Source organism: Lampris incognitus, chromosome 1, assembly GCF_029633865.1.
Source record: "Lampris incognitus isolate fLamInc1 chromosome 1, fLamInc1.hap2, whole genome shotgun sequence".
NCBI classification, from domain to species: Eukaryota; Metazoa; Chordata; class Actinopteri; order Lampriformes; family Lampridae; genus Lampris; species Lampris incognitus.
In genome coordinates, this window is record NC_079211.1 from 10,056,913 (window position 1) to 10,073,611 (window position 16,699).

The following is a 16,699-nucleotide window of genomic DNA, read 5'->3' on the forward strand; positions in this document are numbered from 1 at the left end:
TTTGGTTTTCTTTTTGGTTTTTTTAAACAGCGATAAGCGCGGTCGCCTCACAGCAAGACGGTCCTGGGTTCGAGCCCCGCTGGGGGGGTGGAGAGTCCAACCTTGGGGGTCGTCCCGGGTCGTCCCCTGTGTGGAGTTTGCCTGTTCTCCCCGTGTCTGGGTGGGTTTCCTCCGGGGGCTCCGGTTTCCTCCCACAGTCCAAAGACCATGTAGGTCAGGGAATCGGACTCACTAAATTGCCCCTAGGTGTGAATGAGTCTGCCCTGAGACAGACTGGTGACCTATCTGGGGGTGTCTCCCCGCCTTCCGCCCTATGTCATGCTGGGATAGGCTCCAGCATCCTGCGACCCTAATTAGGATAAACGGGCGGATGGACGAACTGACCATTCGATGTTGAGGTCGGTCGAGCCTGGCTGCAATCTGATTGGCTGAAACGTGCCCGTTGTTTTTCTCCGTCTAAGGGAGGCAGGCAACGCCGGTGGCGCTAGCACTCCACGACCACGAGACGGCGCGGAGGACATCAACTGCCCGTTGTAACGCCTCACTGCACCAGCTAAAGAAGCGAAACACGGGCTGTTTCGATAACAAGGGGCAACGGCAAAACCCAATAAAGACAACAGCCGTGGCAATAACAAAACTCTGTTGTCTTTATTATATTTATTTGGAGGCCAGGCTTCCTCCGTCCCCCCCCCCCCCCCGAGAGAAACCGCCTCCGCATGCCGGCGCCCTATTAGAGCGGACCCAGAATGACTAATCAGCCGAGCACAGCAACGCTCTCACCCCGACATCGTTTAAAAACAACACGGCACAGCAGCCTCGAGCCGCGGACGGGACGGGAAGACGCCTCGCCGCCGCCCCCTTATCCGCCGCCCCGTCCATTACGCCGTCCAACGCCGCGAGAGTGTCTTCCTGCAGCCGTCAGCGCGGACGCCTCAAGACGCTCTTGTGATGCAGCGTAAACCTCGTCTATTCCTGATAGCAGGGTCTGGCGTGGCAGCGGCGTGGGTATTTCTGAACCAGCGTGTTGATTCATTGCGCGGTATCGGCCTCGAGACGTTGGGGGTTTTTTTTTTCCTTCTTCCTCTCTCTGACCTTTTCACATTTTTGGGACCTTAATCCGTTCCAGGCGAGCTTTATTTTCCATTCCAACTCATAAATGTTGGTTTCCACTCGTTCTGTATTGATCCGGTTATTTCCCGCTTGACCTCCGACCTTACACTTGAGGGGCTGGGGGCAGGACGAGGGCAGCACTTCCCGCACCTGCCCTACAGTAGAGGTAGCCTATTGACAATTGGGACCGTATAACCCCTCCCCCACCCCACCCCCCCCACACACACACACAATCAGATGGGCTGTTCCAACATCAGCTGGGCCACGGCCGGCCAGTCGAACCCCCCCCCCCCCCCACCACCACCACCGTTGTTTGCTTGTATTGCTGGCCCTGCCAGATCGCCGGTCCGAGCCTGCACAGAGCTTCGACTTGATCCAAGCATATGTTCTGCTGAAGTGTTATTGAGCAAGAAACTACAACCCGAGTTCTCATTGCATCGTTGCCCCCCCCCCCCCATCAACACCACACACACACACAGGAGGACTGGGACCATCCATTTACACAACATTCACAATTTATACAAACTTCATTTTATATATATAGAATAGAGAGAGAGAGAGAGAGAGAGAGAGAGAGAGAGAGAGAGAGAGAGAGAGAGAGAGAGAGAGAGAGAGAGAGAGCGAGAGAGAGAGACAGACAGAGAGAGACAGGGGGAGAGAGACGGGGAGACAGGGGGGGAGAGAGAGACAGAGAAAAAGAGAGAGAGAGAGAAAGAGAGAGAGAGAGAGAGAGCGATGGAGAGAGAGAGACAGACAGAGAGAGACAGGGGGAGAGAGAGAAAGAGAGAGAGAGAGAGAGAGAGACGGGGGGGTACAGAGAGAGCGAGAGAGAGAGAGAGAGAGAGAGAGAGAGAGAGAGAGAGAGAGACGGGGGGGGGGTACAGAGAGAGCGAGAGAGAGATTATATTGTATGACGATATAAAGAGGTGATCCAAACAGGTTTCCAGCTGTCCTATTAGCCAATTCTGAACACACACACACACACACACACACACACTCATCATAACATAACAGGTGATTTCAACTTTTGTGTAAAGCCTGTTAGTATCCATGGTGACAGATATAATTAACCCATAGGTGCGAAGCTACACACTCACACACACACACACACACACACACACAATAGCAGGCACGCCAATGATGTACATCTCTGGAGTTATAATAACATATATCATTCCCTTCATATCAACAGTAGAAGTCTGTTTCCAGGGAAACGATAAGAAGTTTTGGAGGAGTCCACATACTCGTCCACAGGTGTGTGTGTGTGTGTGTGTGTGTGTGTGTGTGTGTGTGTGTGTGTGGGACTCGGGCCTTTATGCCGGGTCGCGTTGGTCAGAGGCTGCTGAGACACGGCCAGTCACGGCCTCCGAATCCGGTTCCTTTACCCGCAGACCCAGAGAGCAAAACTGCTGTGGCCCGGACCCGTCCCGCACCCGACACTTTCATCCGGCCCACATACGGCGTGGAATGATGGCACTTGGGCGGTCCGCTCCCGTTTGCCAGATCTGGGCCAGAACCAAGCCATAGCAACGCCGCATGTGCCACATACTTGCCAAAGGTGGCCCGTATCTGTTTTGTGATATTTGGGCCATATTCACCATTTACCCCACGGGCCACTTCAGGGTCACATCCAGATCACATGTTGCCCAGAGCACCGCGTCTTTGCCAGAAAAGGCCCCCATCTGATTTGGCATATTTGGGCCATGTGGGCCACTTCAGGCTCACATCCATTTTGTCAGGGCCAGAAGAAGGCCACCAGTGCCGCATCACGGCCTGAAGTGGCCCACATCCGGATGCTATCTGGGTACACACACACACACACACACACACACACACACACACACAGCTCCTGTTTCCACAGTTTATCTGTGGGACTTCTTGTAGTAAAGGGGAATATCAGTGTCAATACCCCCCCCCCACCACTACCACACACACACACACACACACACACACACACACACACACACACACACACACACACACACACACACACACACACAGGCTCTCAGTTTCTGTAATATTGACCTAAAAGTCATAGATACCCTAGTATCACTCACACTGCTTCCCAAAAGGTATCACACACACACACACACACACAGACACACACACACACACACACACACACACACACACACACACACACAGCTCCTGTTTCCACAGTTTATCTGTGGGACTTCTTGTAGTAAAGGGGAATATCAGTGTCAATACCCCCCACCACTACCACCACACACACACACACACACACACACACACACACACACACAGAGTAATCAGGGTGATGAGGGCAGGAATGAGAGAGGAGTGAAAGGAGAGAGGAGGCGAGGGACCTCCGGCGCAGCATTGGGACTATCCTTGTTGTCTGTCTCTCCCCTCCTGAACCGACTGACACAGACGACAGGAAACCTGAGAGCAGGACGGAGATCCCAGGTCCTCCATCCTGCTCCACCCACACAGCACGGAGATCCCAGGTCCTCCGTCCTGCTCCACCCACACAGCACGGAGATCCCAGGTCCTCCGTCCTGCTCCACCCACACAGCACGGAGATCCCAGGTCCTCCGTCCTGCTCCACCCACACAGCACGGAGATCCCAGGTCCTCCATCCTGCTCCACCCACACAGCACTGTTACACCCCACAGCACGTACTGTAGTACCACAGTACACACTGGTACACATGGTACACAGACAACAGTACCTCTAACAGACTAACATAGTACCACAGTACACACTGGTACACATGGTACACAGACAACAGTACCTCTAACAGTACTAACATAGTACCACAGTACACACTGATACACATGGTACACAGACAACAGTACCTCTAACAGTACTAACATAGTACCACAGTACACACTGATACACATGGTACACAGACAACAGTACCTCTAACAGACTAACATAGTACCACAGTACACACTGGTACACATGGTGCACAGACGACAGTACCTCTAACAGTACTAACATAGTACCACAGTACACACTGATACACATGGTACACAGACAACAGTACCTCTAACAGTACTAACATAGTACCACAGTACACACTGGTACACATGGTACACAGACGACAGTACCTCTAGCAGTACTAACAAAGTACCACAGTACACACTGGTACACATGGTGCACAGACGACAGTACCTCTAACAGTACTAACAAAGTACCACAGTACACACTGATACACAGAAAACAGTACCTCTAACAGTACTAACATAGTACCACAGTACACACTGGCACACATGGTACACAGACGACAGTACCTCTAGCAGTACTAACAAAGTACCACAGTACATACTTATACACATGGTACACAGACAACAGTACCTCTAACAGTACTAACAAAGTACCACAGTACACACTGATACACATGGTACACAGACAACAGTACCTCTAACAAACTAACATAGTACCACAGTACACACTGGTACACAGACAACAGTACCTCTAAGACTAACATAGTACCACAGTAGACACGGTACACAGACAACAGTACCTCTAACAGTACTAACAAAGTACCACAGTACAAACTGATACACATGGTACACAGACAACAGTACCTCTAACAGTACTAACATAGTACCACAGTACACACTGGTACACAGACAACAGTACCTCTAACAGTACTAACAAAGTACCACAGTACACACTGATACACATGGTACACAGACAACAGTACCTCTAACAGACTAACAGTACCACAGTACACACTGATACACATAGTACACAGACAACAGTACCTCTAACAGTACTAACAAAGTACCACAGTACACACTGGTACACATGGTACACAGACAACAGTACCTCTAACAAACTAACATAGTACCACAGTACATACTGGTACACATGGTACACAGACAACAGTACCTCTAACAGACTACCATAGTACCACAGTACATACTGGTACACATGGTACACAGACAACAGTACCTCTAGCAGTACTAACAAAGTACCACAGTACATACTGGTACACATGGTACACAGACAACAGTACCTCTAGCAGTACTAACAAAGTACCACAGTACACACTGATACACATGGTACACAGACAACAGTACCTCTAACAGACTAACATAGTACCACAGTACACACTGATACACATGGTACACAGACAACAGTACCTCTAACAGACTAACATAGTGCCACAGTACACACTGGTACACATAGTACACAGACAACAGTACCTCTAACAGTACTAACATAGTACCACAGTACACACTGGTACACATGGTACACAGACAACAGTACCTCTAACAGACTAACAGTACCACAGTACACACTGATACACATGGTACACAGACAACAGTACCTCTAAGACTAACACAGTACCACAGTACACACTGGTACACATGGTACACAGACAACAGTACCTCTAAGACTAACATAGTACCACAGTACACACTGATACACATGGTACACAGACAACAGTACCTCTAACAGTACTAACAAAGTACCACAGTACACACTGGTACACAGACAACAGTACCTCTAACAGTACTAACAAAGTACCACAATACATACTGGTACACATAGTACACAGGCAACAGTACCTCTAACAGACTAACAGTACCACAGTACACACTGGTACACATGGTAAACAGACAACAGTACCTCTAACAGACTACCATAGTACCACAGTACATACTGGTACACATGGTACACAGACAACAGTACCTCTAAAAGTACTAACAAAGTACCACAGTACACACTGGTACACATGGTACACAGACAACAGTACCTCTAAAAGTACTAACAAAGTACCACAGTACACACTGATACACATGGTACACAGACAACAGTACCTCTAACAGTACTAACACAGTACCACAGTACACACTGGTACACATGGTACACAGACAACAGTACCTCTAACAAACTAACATCGTACCACAGTACACACTGGTACACATGGTACACAGACAACAGTACCTCTAACAGTACTAACATAGTACCACAGTACACACTGATACACATAGTACACAGACAACAGTACCTCTAACAGTACTAACAAAGTACCACAGTACACACTGGTACACATGGTACACAGACAACAGTACCTCTAACAGTACTAACACAGTACCACAGTACACACTGGTACACATGGTACACATACTAATGTTGATGTGATTTCATGTCTTTGCAACAATATTCACCGTGTGCATCGAATAGGAGCAGAGCAAGGATAATGAAACTGAAACTGAGCCCTGGCTCTGCCTCTGTGTGTGTGTGTGTGTGTGTGTGTGTGTGTGTGTGTGTGTGTGTGTGTGTGTGTGTGTGTGTGTGTGTGTGTGTGTGTGTGTGTGTGTCACACAGGGGCATGGCCAAGCATGTGAAAACAGGCTACGACAAACTGCCAGGGTCTGAGCGAGGCAGATGCATCATCTAATTACTATGAGCTGTCTGCCGGTTCCCCGCCCGCCCGCCCGCCCCCGCCCGCCCGCGCACGCGCACACGCATGAATTACGGTGAGCTCACAACACATTTCTGTTCATGAATATTTTGATATATCTCTGTGTGTGTGTGTGTGTGTGTGTGTCAGCTCACACCGCTCCTCCTCCAGGTGGCGCACCCGGTCCCCTGACGTCACACCCGGCTCACCCAGGTAGATAACGAGCGGAGCGGGGGGGGGGGGAGGGGGTGTTCCCCACGTGAAGAAGAAATGAAGCTCATTAAGCTGGCCGGTGCCGAGTCGTGAGACGTGACACGTCCGCCGGGCGGCCAAGGTTCGAGCAGGTCCGAGTCCAACCACGGGCGAAAACAACGTCCGTCTTGTTGCGGGGGACACAAATACTTTTCTGCCGCACGAATATAAAAACTCCGGCCCATTCAGGCCCTGAGAACAGGGACAGGCTCCCGCCTGAGTGGGTCCTTCAAAGCTGGCTTTGTCTCACTGGGAGCGAGAGCCTCACACTGGACGCCTGTCTAGATGTGCAGCGACGTGTGTGACACACGGTCCATATGCCGAGTGACCGGTATGTGCTGTCCATAAGCAGGAGTAGTGTATATATATATATATATATATATATATATATATCTACCATCTGCATACCTACAGAGTAATATACAGTCTGTATGTTTGCAGCATGGCGGCCCAGTGGTTAGCGCTGTCCCTTCACAGCAACAAGGTCCTGGGTTCGAACGCCGGGGTTGTCCCAAGCTTGGGGGGGTCATCCCGGGTCGTCCTCTGTGTGGAGTTGGCATCTTCCCCCTCGTGTTCCGGTTTCCCCCCACCGTCAGAAAGACATGCGTGTTGGGGTGAGTACTCGTGTCTGTGCCCCTGAGCAAGGCATGGCAGGATGAACCGGCAGCGTTGGGCCCCGGGGCGCTGCACGGCGGCTGCCCACTGCTCCTAGCCACACAGCTAGCATGGGTTAAACGCAGAGCCAGAATTGCCCCACGGGGATCAATGAAGTATCTCAAACCTCAGATACGTATGGCGCACCGTCTACTGTTCAGATGTGAAGGGATTTACTCCACCCTGCATGGGTAGCCGTGCTCCGCTTCCGGTGTGGGAAGATGGCGGCGCGAGCTTACGTTTGCGGCGGCCTCACCCAGTGCCTTTGTCCACGTCTAAGTTTGTTGGCTGGGGGAGCTGGCGCTGGATCGGCTGGGGGAGCTTGGCCTGCTGGGTCCGGCGGGCCCAGGGACCACGGCCCCTTGCCCGGAGCTGTGCCCGAAGAGGAAACACCGAGGGCGGTCGGACAGGACGCGGAAGCGGGGCAGGCTAAGCTAACTGCTAGCCCATGCAGACCGGCAGTCACCCTGGTGTTCGCTCTCTTGGACAGTGATTTTTTTGTGCGTGGATATGTTGGATACATGTGTTTTTGTAGTTTTTGTAGTATGGATATGTGTTTTTGTAGTTTTTGTAGTATGGATATGTGTTTTTGTAGTTTGGATACATGTGTTTTTGTAGTTTTTGCAGTATGGATATGTGTTTTTGTAGTTTTTGTAGTATGGATATGTGTTTTTGTAGTTTGGATACATGTGTTTTTGTAGTTTTTGTAGTATGGATATGTGTTTTTGTAGTTTTTGTAGTTTGGATACATGTGTTTTTGTGGTTTTTGCAGTATGGATATGTGTTTTTGTAGTTTAGATACATGTGTTTTTGTGGTTTTTGCAGTATGGATATGTGTTTTTGCAGTTTTTGTAGTATGGATATGTGTTTTTGCAGTATGGATACAAGTGTTTTTGTAGGTTTTGTAGTTTGGATATGTGTTTTTGCAGTTTTTGTAGTATGGATATGTGTTTTTGCAGTTTTTGTAGTTTGGATATGTGTTTTTGCAGTTTTTGTAGTATGGATATGTGTTTTTGCAGTATGGATACATGTGTTTTTGTAGTTTTTGCAGTATGGATACATGTGTTTTTGTGGTTTTTGCAGTATGGATATGTGTTTTTGCAGTATGGATATGTGTTTTTGTAGTTTTTGCAGTACGGATATGTGTTTTTGTCTCTGTGTCGCCCCGCTGTGTGCTGGGGGGAAACGACATTTCGTTTCGTTTCATGTGTGCAGGTGCACGGTTGGGACGGAGCAGGATTCCACGTTCTGGGCTCCATGTTGTCCTCCGACCACCGGGCCTACGTACGCCGTGTGGTCTGGGCCGGCGCTGTGAAGACCAGGTTTCTCGGATAGCGTCTGTCCACCGTGGATCTGCCACTTTACGGACCGCCCAGCGGTGGAGCCCTCTTCTTCCTAACAGCCCCCACAGGGCCGCCGTTTCCCGCGGAACCGTCTCGCCTCACTGTGCGAAGGAGGTGTGCTGGGAGACTAAAATCCCTCCCCTCTTTCACTTGGTGGGTATGAAAACCTGGCAAAAGGCTCTCCAAGTCTGCCCGGGACGGCTTTGCTGGTTGGTTGGTAACCTGATCCCGTCACAGATTACGCTCGCTTCCTCGTCCCCGGGGCTGCCTCATGGATTCCTGCCCCGGCGGTGCTGCGCCGAGGCCCTGCAGAATCCAGCGGCCCCGGGGTCCCGTTGGAACAAATATATCAAAGAACCTCGATGCAATCACTTCTGATCCAACTGCTGGCCTGGCTGCACTCATTTCCCCCCAAGTGCTGGCTGGCACGGACACACACACACACACACACACACACACACACACACACACACACACACACATACATACATAGACATGTGCTCGGTCACACATGCCGGCACACGGCCCCCTAGTTAATTACCAGCAGTTTAAAACTATGTGAGCCAGCTTCCTGCACTCGACGCCGCTGGCGGCACACAGGACGGAGGAGGCCATGGCACGCCTACCGCAGGAAACCACGGCGACTACGGCACGGCAGCTTTGACATGGCATGGCAACCATTGCAACTATGACAGCAACGAGGACGCTCTGCCGGGGTGGTGTGTGTGTGTGGGGGGGGGGGTCCCTCTACAAAAGCTGTGGCACCAGCAGACCCAGGAGAATGTGGTGGCTAGGCCAGACAGGGGGAGCCTAGGTGTGCTCAGGCTGTGGTGGAGCAGGTGCAGCTCCACCATGTGTGTGTGTATTTGGGGTGTGTGGTTGGGGTGGGGGTTGGGGTGGGGGTGCCAGTAGAGCCATCTGGGCACAAGAGAGCGGGGGATCGGCTTTAAAGTGCCTCTTCTGTGCGGGTGAATCTCTAGGAACAGGCATTAGTCACAGCCCTATCAGATTCCTCTGAAATTTGGCACCGTGTCCGGTGGATTGTGAAGGCGGCCAGCCAGGCAGCCCCCCCAACCCCGGTGAAGGAGGCCTGCCTGCCCCCCCCCCCCCCCGGTGAAGGAGGGCTGCCTGGCGGCTTTCACACGGGGGGCAGAACGTCTCCTGTGCTCTGCCTCCTCTGTTTGTCCTGCTCTCCGAGTCCCCACCCCTGTGTTTTGGCCCAAACACTAAATGTTTTCCACACAAGCGTGTTTCGGTGATCGCCGGTCACGGCCGGGCTTACATAACTGCGGCCTCGGGGGTGGGGACGGGGGGGGGGAGGAGGTGCGCAGGGTGCTGCACGGCTCCGGGTGCTGCGGGCTCGGACACCCGGGCACCACAGACCGACACGGTCACGTCGGCTTGTTCAAGCGCTCGTGTTGACGCCACATTTGGCGAAGGGCACGGCTCGCCTCGCCTCGCGCCGTACCCGGCTCGCCTCGCGGCGTACCCGGCTCGCCTCGCGCCGTACCCTCTGGTAGGAGTCAGAAAGGGTTGCGAGCGAGCGAGCGCCCGAGACAGCACGGCACAAGCCGAACCGCGCGCGCCCCAACTTGTACGGGCAACTTCTAAAACCCCCCCCACCACCACCACCACCCCCACCCTGCCCTCACCCACAAGCTGCGCACTAAAACCGGTGGAGGGGAAATAAAAGAAAGTTAAGCTGAAATGCGGATTTTTTTTTAAATTTTTTTTAAAAATTTTGCAGAGACGTCGCGTGCACGAACCCCGGCCGGCGGAAGCTGGTTTAAAAGACGGGTGACGACGCGGCCGGCCGGAGCACCAGCACCCAGCGGACCCGCGTCTGCGAGCAAGTGCAGCACGGCTCGGAGGCGACCGGCAGAAATACCCCGCGGGGAGGGGGGGGCGCCACCGCCACTTCCACCCCCCCGTCACAAACTGCACATGGCGACGGACAGACACAGGTTCAATCGCCAAACGCTGACACGGGTTGTAGCCTGTGTGTGTGTGGGGGGGGGGGTGTGCAAACGATAGGAAGAGAAGGAGGGGGGGGCTGGTCAATAAAGCAGAACCAGCACAGGGGACTAAAACGCACGACATAAAGGAAGGTTACAAATTAACAAGGAGGCGTGTTGTCACTGAATGACCGCGGCCGACCGGCAGACCGACAGACTCCGCCGCCGGACGCCCCAAACAACCCGAACACATGGACCGGGAATCCGGTATCCACGACACGGCTGCAACACACGCATACACACGCACGCACGCACACACACGCCCCCGCCCATGTCGTGCGTTACAACCGAGCGCGCCTTACCTTTGGAGCTGCTGAATGCGGTGTACCAGGACAGGGAGACCAGTCCGCATAGCCCGAACAACAAGACCGTCAGGAAGGTGCCATTTCGGAGCCTCATCTCCGGATCCCCGGGCTCATGTCCGAACCGAGAGCGAGGGTAGCTAAGGCTCTCTCTCTCTCTCTCTCTCTCTCTCTTATTTTTTTTTTTTTTTTGTGGCTCGTTTGCAGACAGACAGACAGGCGGACAGACGGAGAGCGCGCGAGCAGGCGGGTTTGACTCGTGACGCCCGGCTGTCGGAGCGGCGGACTGGACGCGTTCCTCACTGCGCGGCGCTCCGCACGGACGCGTTCATACAGGCTACGAGGCGCGCGGGGAGGGGTTGCCGGAGAGGGGAGGGGGTTGTTTTTCTCTACCACTCACCAGAGAGAGAGAGAGAGGGGGGGGGGGGAGGGGGGGAGAGAGAGGGAGGGAGGGAGGGGCTGAAAGGGGGGGCTTTGAAATAACTCGAGGGGGCGTTAGATTATGACGCAAGAGCGCGCCGATTATTTGTTGCTTATCGTTCATTACCAAGTTTTTCTTTAACATGTGTTGCCCCGGTCGCCATCGTCTGACCCGGAAGTCGCAGCAAGGCCTGTTATAAGGGCGTCCGTTGCCTACCAACACGAGGATCGCCGGTTCGAATCCCCGCGCGACTTCCGGCTTGGTCCCTACAGACGCAACTGGCCGCGTCTGCGGGTGGGAAGCCGGATTGTGGGTGTGTGTCCTGGTCGCTGCACTAGCGCCTCCTCTGGTCGGTCGGGGCGCCTGTTTGGGGGGGGGATAGCGTGATCCTCCCACGCGCTACGCCCCCCCCTGGCGAAACTCCTCACCGTCAGGTGAAAAGAAGCGGCTGGCGACTCCACATGTATGGGAGGAGGCATGTGGTGGTAGTCTTGCAGCCCTCCTCGGATCGGCAGAGGGGGGGGGGGGTCGGAGCAGCTACCAGGACGGCTCGGAAGAGTGGGGTAATTGGTCGGATCCAATTGGTGGGAGGGGGGGTAAACGTACACGTTTTACGCTGCCATGCAACGCCCTGCACAGCTGGGTCCTGCAGCCAGCCGCGCTTTGTTGTCATATTGTAGCGAATTCGGGGGGGACGACGCAACCACAGGAACTGCCGCGGCCGGGACGCGAACCCGTGTCGCCCGCACCGAAGGCGACCTCGCTAACCGCTCGACTAAAGGATCAGACCCGCCGGCAAGCGTGTCTACCTATCCATGCACGTTACACTACTTTCACTTTATGTTCTCTTTCCCTCGTTTGGGTTCTGCCCTGCGGCCCGGAGGCCCGCTATTGAATCTCCTAATTGGCTGGCTAATTAACGCCGGGCCCCATAGTCAGGGTTCACTTTGAAGCTCAGGAATCCTTCCCGAGTTGTGCCCACACGTACGGGCGGATTAGACGGTCACCTTTCCGCGCGCCGTCCTACCGAGACAGGCGAGCGATGAACGTGTGAACTCTGACGGACTCTAAAATAGACCCCCACCCACCCACCCACCCACCCACCTTTAACCCAGCACGCCTCAGTAACCTGATCCTGTCGGCGTGGCTCTTCCTTTACGTGAAGGGCCTGCATGCATTGACGGCCCTCGACATCTGATTTTTTTTGGGTCTGGCTTTTCAAATGAGTGACCGCCCCGAGCAAATAAGCGACCAGGTGCGGGTCCGTTTCAAGGGCGAGGGGTTAAGAGTCTCGGTTTGATGTGCCGTGGGTTACAGGATAGTCTACCTAAAGTGTTTCCAATCGAGTTAAACACAATGAGGAACCTGAGCGCGGAGAGGAAGCAGAGACACGCTGACATCATAGTGAGAAATCACACGGGGCCCCGTGGACACACGGGTAACAAAGTGTAATGGGAAACCGTACGGGGGGAGGGGGAGGGGGCGGAGGGGATGGGGATCAAATTCTGCTTATCCATCCATCCATCCATTATCCAAACCACTTATCCTGCTCTCAGGGTCGCGGGGATGCTGGAGCCTATCCCAGCAGTCACTGGGCGGCAGGCGGGGTGACACCCTGGACAGGCCGCCGGGCCGTCACACACACACACACACACACACACACACACACGCACACACACACACACACACACACACACACACACACACACACACCTCGGGACCATTTAGTACGGCCGGTTCACCTGACCCGCCTGTCTTTGGACTGCAGGAGAACATGCAAACTCCACACAGAGGACGACCCGGGACGACCCCCGAGGCTGGGCTACCCCCGGGGCTCGAACCCACGACCTTCTTGCTGTGAGGCCACCGGCGCTAACCGTGCCGCCCATGAATTCTGCTCAGGGCCCCAGAAATGTTTGGAGCGGCCCTGCGTGTGGTCACGTCGACTAAAGCAGGTGACTCGACCGTCCGAACATCACGAACGGATCAGCAGCCACCATGCGGACGCCCCGGTTTATCAGAAACATATTCTAGCCGGTTCTGCTGCTCTGGTACCAAGCGTGACCCCCCCCTCCACCCCCTCCACCCCGCCGCTTCTGCACTTCTGAATGAAGGCCCCCTTTTTTTGAAGTCGTTGTTTAACCGTAATGTCACAGAGCAGCTTCCCGTCCAGAAATAGTGACCTTTTGACACGCCTCGTTTCCCTGTGGCAGAGTGTGAAACGAGCAGTTTGTTCTAGGCTGCTCGCCGTGAAACCAGGGGGGGGGGGGGGTTATGAGCGCAGCCTATACTGACCCCTACTGGTGGGAAACGACCTTCAGGTTTCAAAAGCTACTCCGGCTCAACGCTGCCTTTTAGTTATATTAAAGGAACAGTTCGGGGTTTTTTTTTTAAGTACGTCCCTATTTTATACTCACTGCACGTGCGCTGCGCGCACGGTCCCGCATCCTTTTCGTCATACTGGACACACAGCTGCACAGTTCAATGCAATGAAAGGAGGACAAATCCACAACCCTCGCTGAGGGCGAAAAAGCACACCCCCGGTTCAGCCAAAGCTAACGGGATGGGGAGCGAGTCTGTGTTCCCTCAACCCTGTTTCACTGAACTTACCTAAACTTAACCTAAGCTTCCTTAACCTGACTGAAGAAAGAAAGACACTTTATTTACAATGAATTGTATTGTTACAACAAATGTGTTGTCAGCATTTAACCCATCCCATTGTATGGGGGCAGTGGGCGGCTGCAGCGCCCGGGGACCAACTCCAGTTCTTCTTTCTGCCTTGCTCAGGGGCACAGGCAGGGGTGGTGGGAGGAAACCCACGCGGACACGGGGAGATCATGCAGGCTCCACACAGGGGGGGACCTGGGACGGCCCGGGGTTCGAACCCAGGACCTGCTTGCTGTGAGGCAACAGCGCTAACCGCCGCACCACCGTGCCGCCCCCTCCTCGACCTCCACCTTAACCTTAACCCAACGCTTACCTTAACCTCAAGCTAACCTATTTGATAGCTAACCCACAGGGCTGGGCCCACGTGCACGTGATGCCACGGCTGTCTGTCACGGTGAATTTGAGTGGTCATTTTAGATCTTACATCCGGTTTTGCTGTTGAATTCCCCCGTCAGTGTGGCGGAGGGACTTCGGTTCGCAGGCTGCGTCGCAGGAAGCAGCACGGGGGAGAAAACGGCCGTGAAAACACAGTAAATCTGTAAAATGGCCCCTCGAACTCACGATGATGGATTGCTTTGGCGTCGCCTTAGCTCGGGCTGGACCGTGGAGTTTTATTTATGTATTTATTTGCGCCAAACGAGGGGTTGTGGATTTGTCTCGCAGTAACGGCGCTAAAAGCGGCCGATCACAAGCTGGAGCTGTGTCCGGCATGAAGAAAGGACCGATGGCTGCGAGAAGGAAACCCGACTGTGGACGACACGAGCGGCGAGGATCAAATTAGGGACAGGCTCCGACTAATCCGAGCTATTCCTTTGATGCCGTCCTGCAAAGGGCCGTGGGAATTTACTTCCACACATTTTCCGTTTTAAGTCGATCTGCTAACACGGCCCCGCGGAGCGGCGTACAAGCGAGCTCAACAGATGTACAAACCTAACCGATAGCGAGGAGGTCAAGGGTCAGAGCCGTCACTCCGGCACGCATTTGTTGTGCCCGCCAAATGGGAGGAAGGGGCTGATTTGAAAATGCAGGCCCTTGAAAATCCACCCATTACTCGAACCGCTCATCCCAGCTGGGGTTGCGGGATGCTGGAGCCTGTCCCAGCAGTCATTGGGCGGCAGGCGGGGAGACACCCTGGACAGACCGCCAGTCCATCACAGCGCCCACACACACACACCTAGGGACAATTTAGTAAGTCCAGTTCACCTGACCTACATGTCTTTGGACGGTGGGAGGAAACCGGAGCACCTGCAGGAAACCCCACGCAGACATGGGGACAACATGCAAACTCCACACAGAGGACGACCCAGGACGACCCCCAAGTTTGGGCAACCCCCGGGGTTCGAACCCAGAACCTTCTTGCTGTGAGGCGACCACGCTAACCACTGCATCACCGTGCTGCCCCCCTTGAAAATCAGTCATAGTGAAATATCTGTCACAAAGTATCTTTTCCAAAGTAACGGGGAGTGTAGAAGAGAGGTGAAGGCAGGGTGGAGTGGGTGGAGAAGAGTGTCAGGAGTGATTTGCGACAGAAGGGTACCAGCAAGAGTTAAAGGGAAGGTTTACAAGATGGTTGTGAGACCAGCTATGTTATATGGTTTGGAGACAAGGGGCGCTGATGAAAAGACAGGAGGAGGAGCTGGAGGTGGCAGAGATGAAGATGATAAGCTTCTCACTGGGAGTGATGAAGAAGGGCAGGATTAGGAGCGAGTATGTTAGAGGGACAGCTCAGGTTGGACGGTTTTGGAGACAAAGCAAGAGAGACAAGATGGAGATGGTTTGGACATGTGTGGAGGAGAGATGCTGGGTATGTTGGGAGAAGGATGCTGAAGATGGAGCTGCCAGGGAAGAGGAGAAGAGGAAGGCCAAAGAGGAGGTTTATGGATGTGGTGAGGGAGGACGTGCAGGTGGCTGGTGTGACAGAGGAAGATGCAGAAGACAGGAAGACATGGAAACGGATGATCCACTGTGGCGCCCCCTAATGGGAACAGACGAAGTAGTAGTAGTAGTAGTAGTAGTAGTAGTAGTAGTAGCAGTAGTAGTAGTTGAATATCTGTCCCCAGTTTTAAATCCAGATGGGTGTTAGCAGGTAAGGTGTCAGCACACTGTGGTATCATCTGGAGGGGTAACATCTGTTTGACTGCACACTGCCAAGGAGCTTATTGCTGAAAGCCTCCATAGCAGTAGGCGTGGGCCCTCGTCACCCCCCACAATAGAAGAGGCTACCGGTTTCTATGGGTGTACCAGGGCTGTGCAATGCTTTTTATAATTTCCCTGCAGAATGGGTGCGCTTGGCTGCAGCCTTGGCCCCGGTGTCTCTGCTGGAGGAGCGCTGGCGGCTCTGTATGGTGTGATTATTATTGTCCTGGTGGTGCACGGGCTTCACTGTTGCCATGACTGAATGTGGGGTTTTTTCATTGTCAGTGCGTGCACTGTGACAGACAGCGGCTTTCGCTGTGGAGGCCCAGAACGTCTGCAGATCGCTAGTACGCTTTTGAAATGTCTTCATGCATGGTCAGTAATCCAGGTGAGGAAACCGCAGACGGTCGAATCAG

The 16,699-nt window shown here is 53.4% G+C and overlaps 1 protein-coding gene across 1 annotated transcript in view; it reads right to left on the minus strand.

The window, feature by feature from the left end:
- mgat4b (alpha-1,3-mannosyl-glycoprotein 4-beta-N-acetylglucosaminyltransferase B) overlaps positions 1–11,227 on the minus strand; it is a 190,981-nt gene extending 179,754 nt beyond the window's left edge. Inside the window, exon 1 of the mRNA XM_056285668.1 lies at positions 11,060–11,227. Coding sequence (XP_056141643.1) covers positions 11,060–11,156 — 97 coding nt within the window. The 5' untranslated portion in view covers positions 11,157–11,227. The remainder of the gene's footprint in view (positions 1–11,059) is intronic.
- Between the last annotated feature and the right edge of the window lie 5,472 nt (positions 11,228–16,699).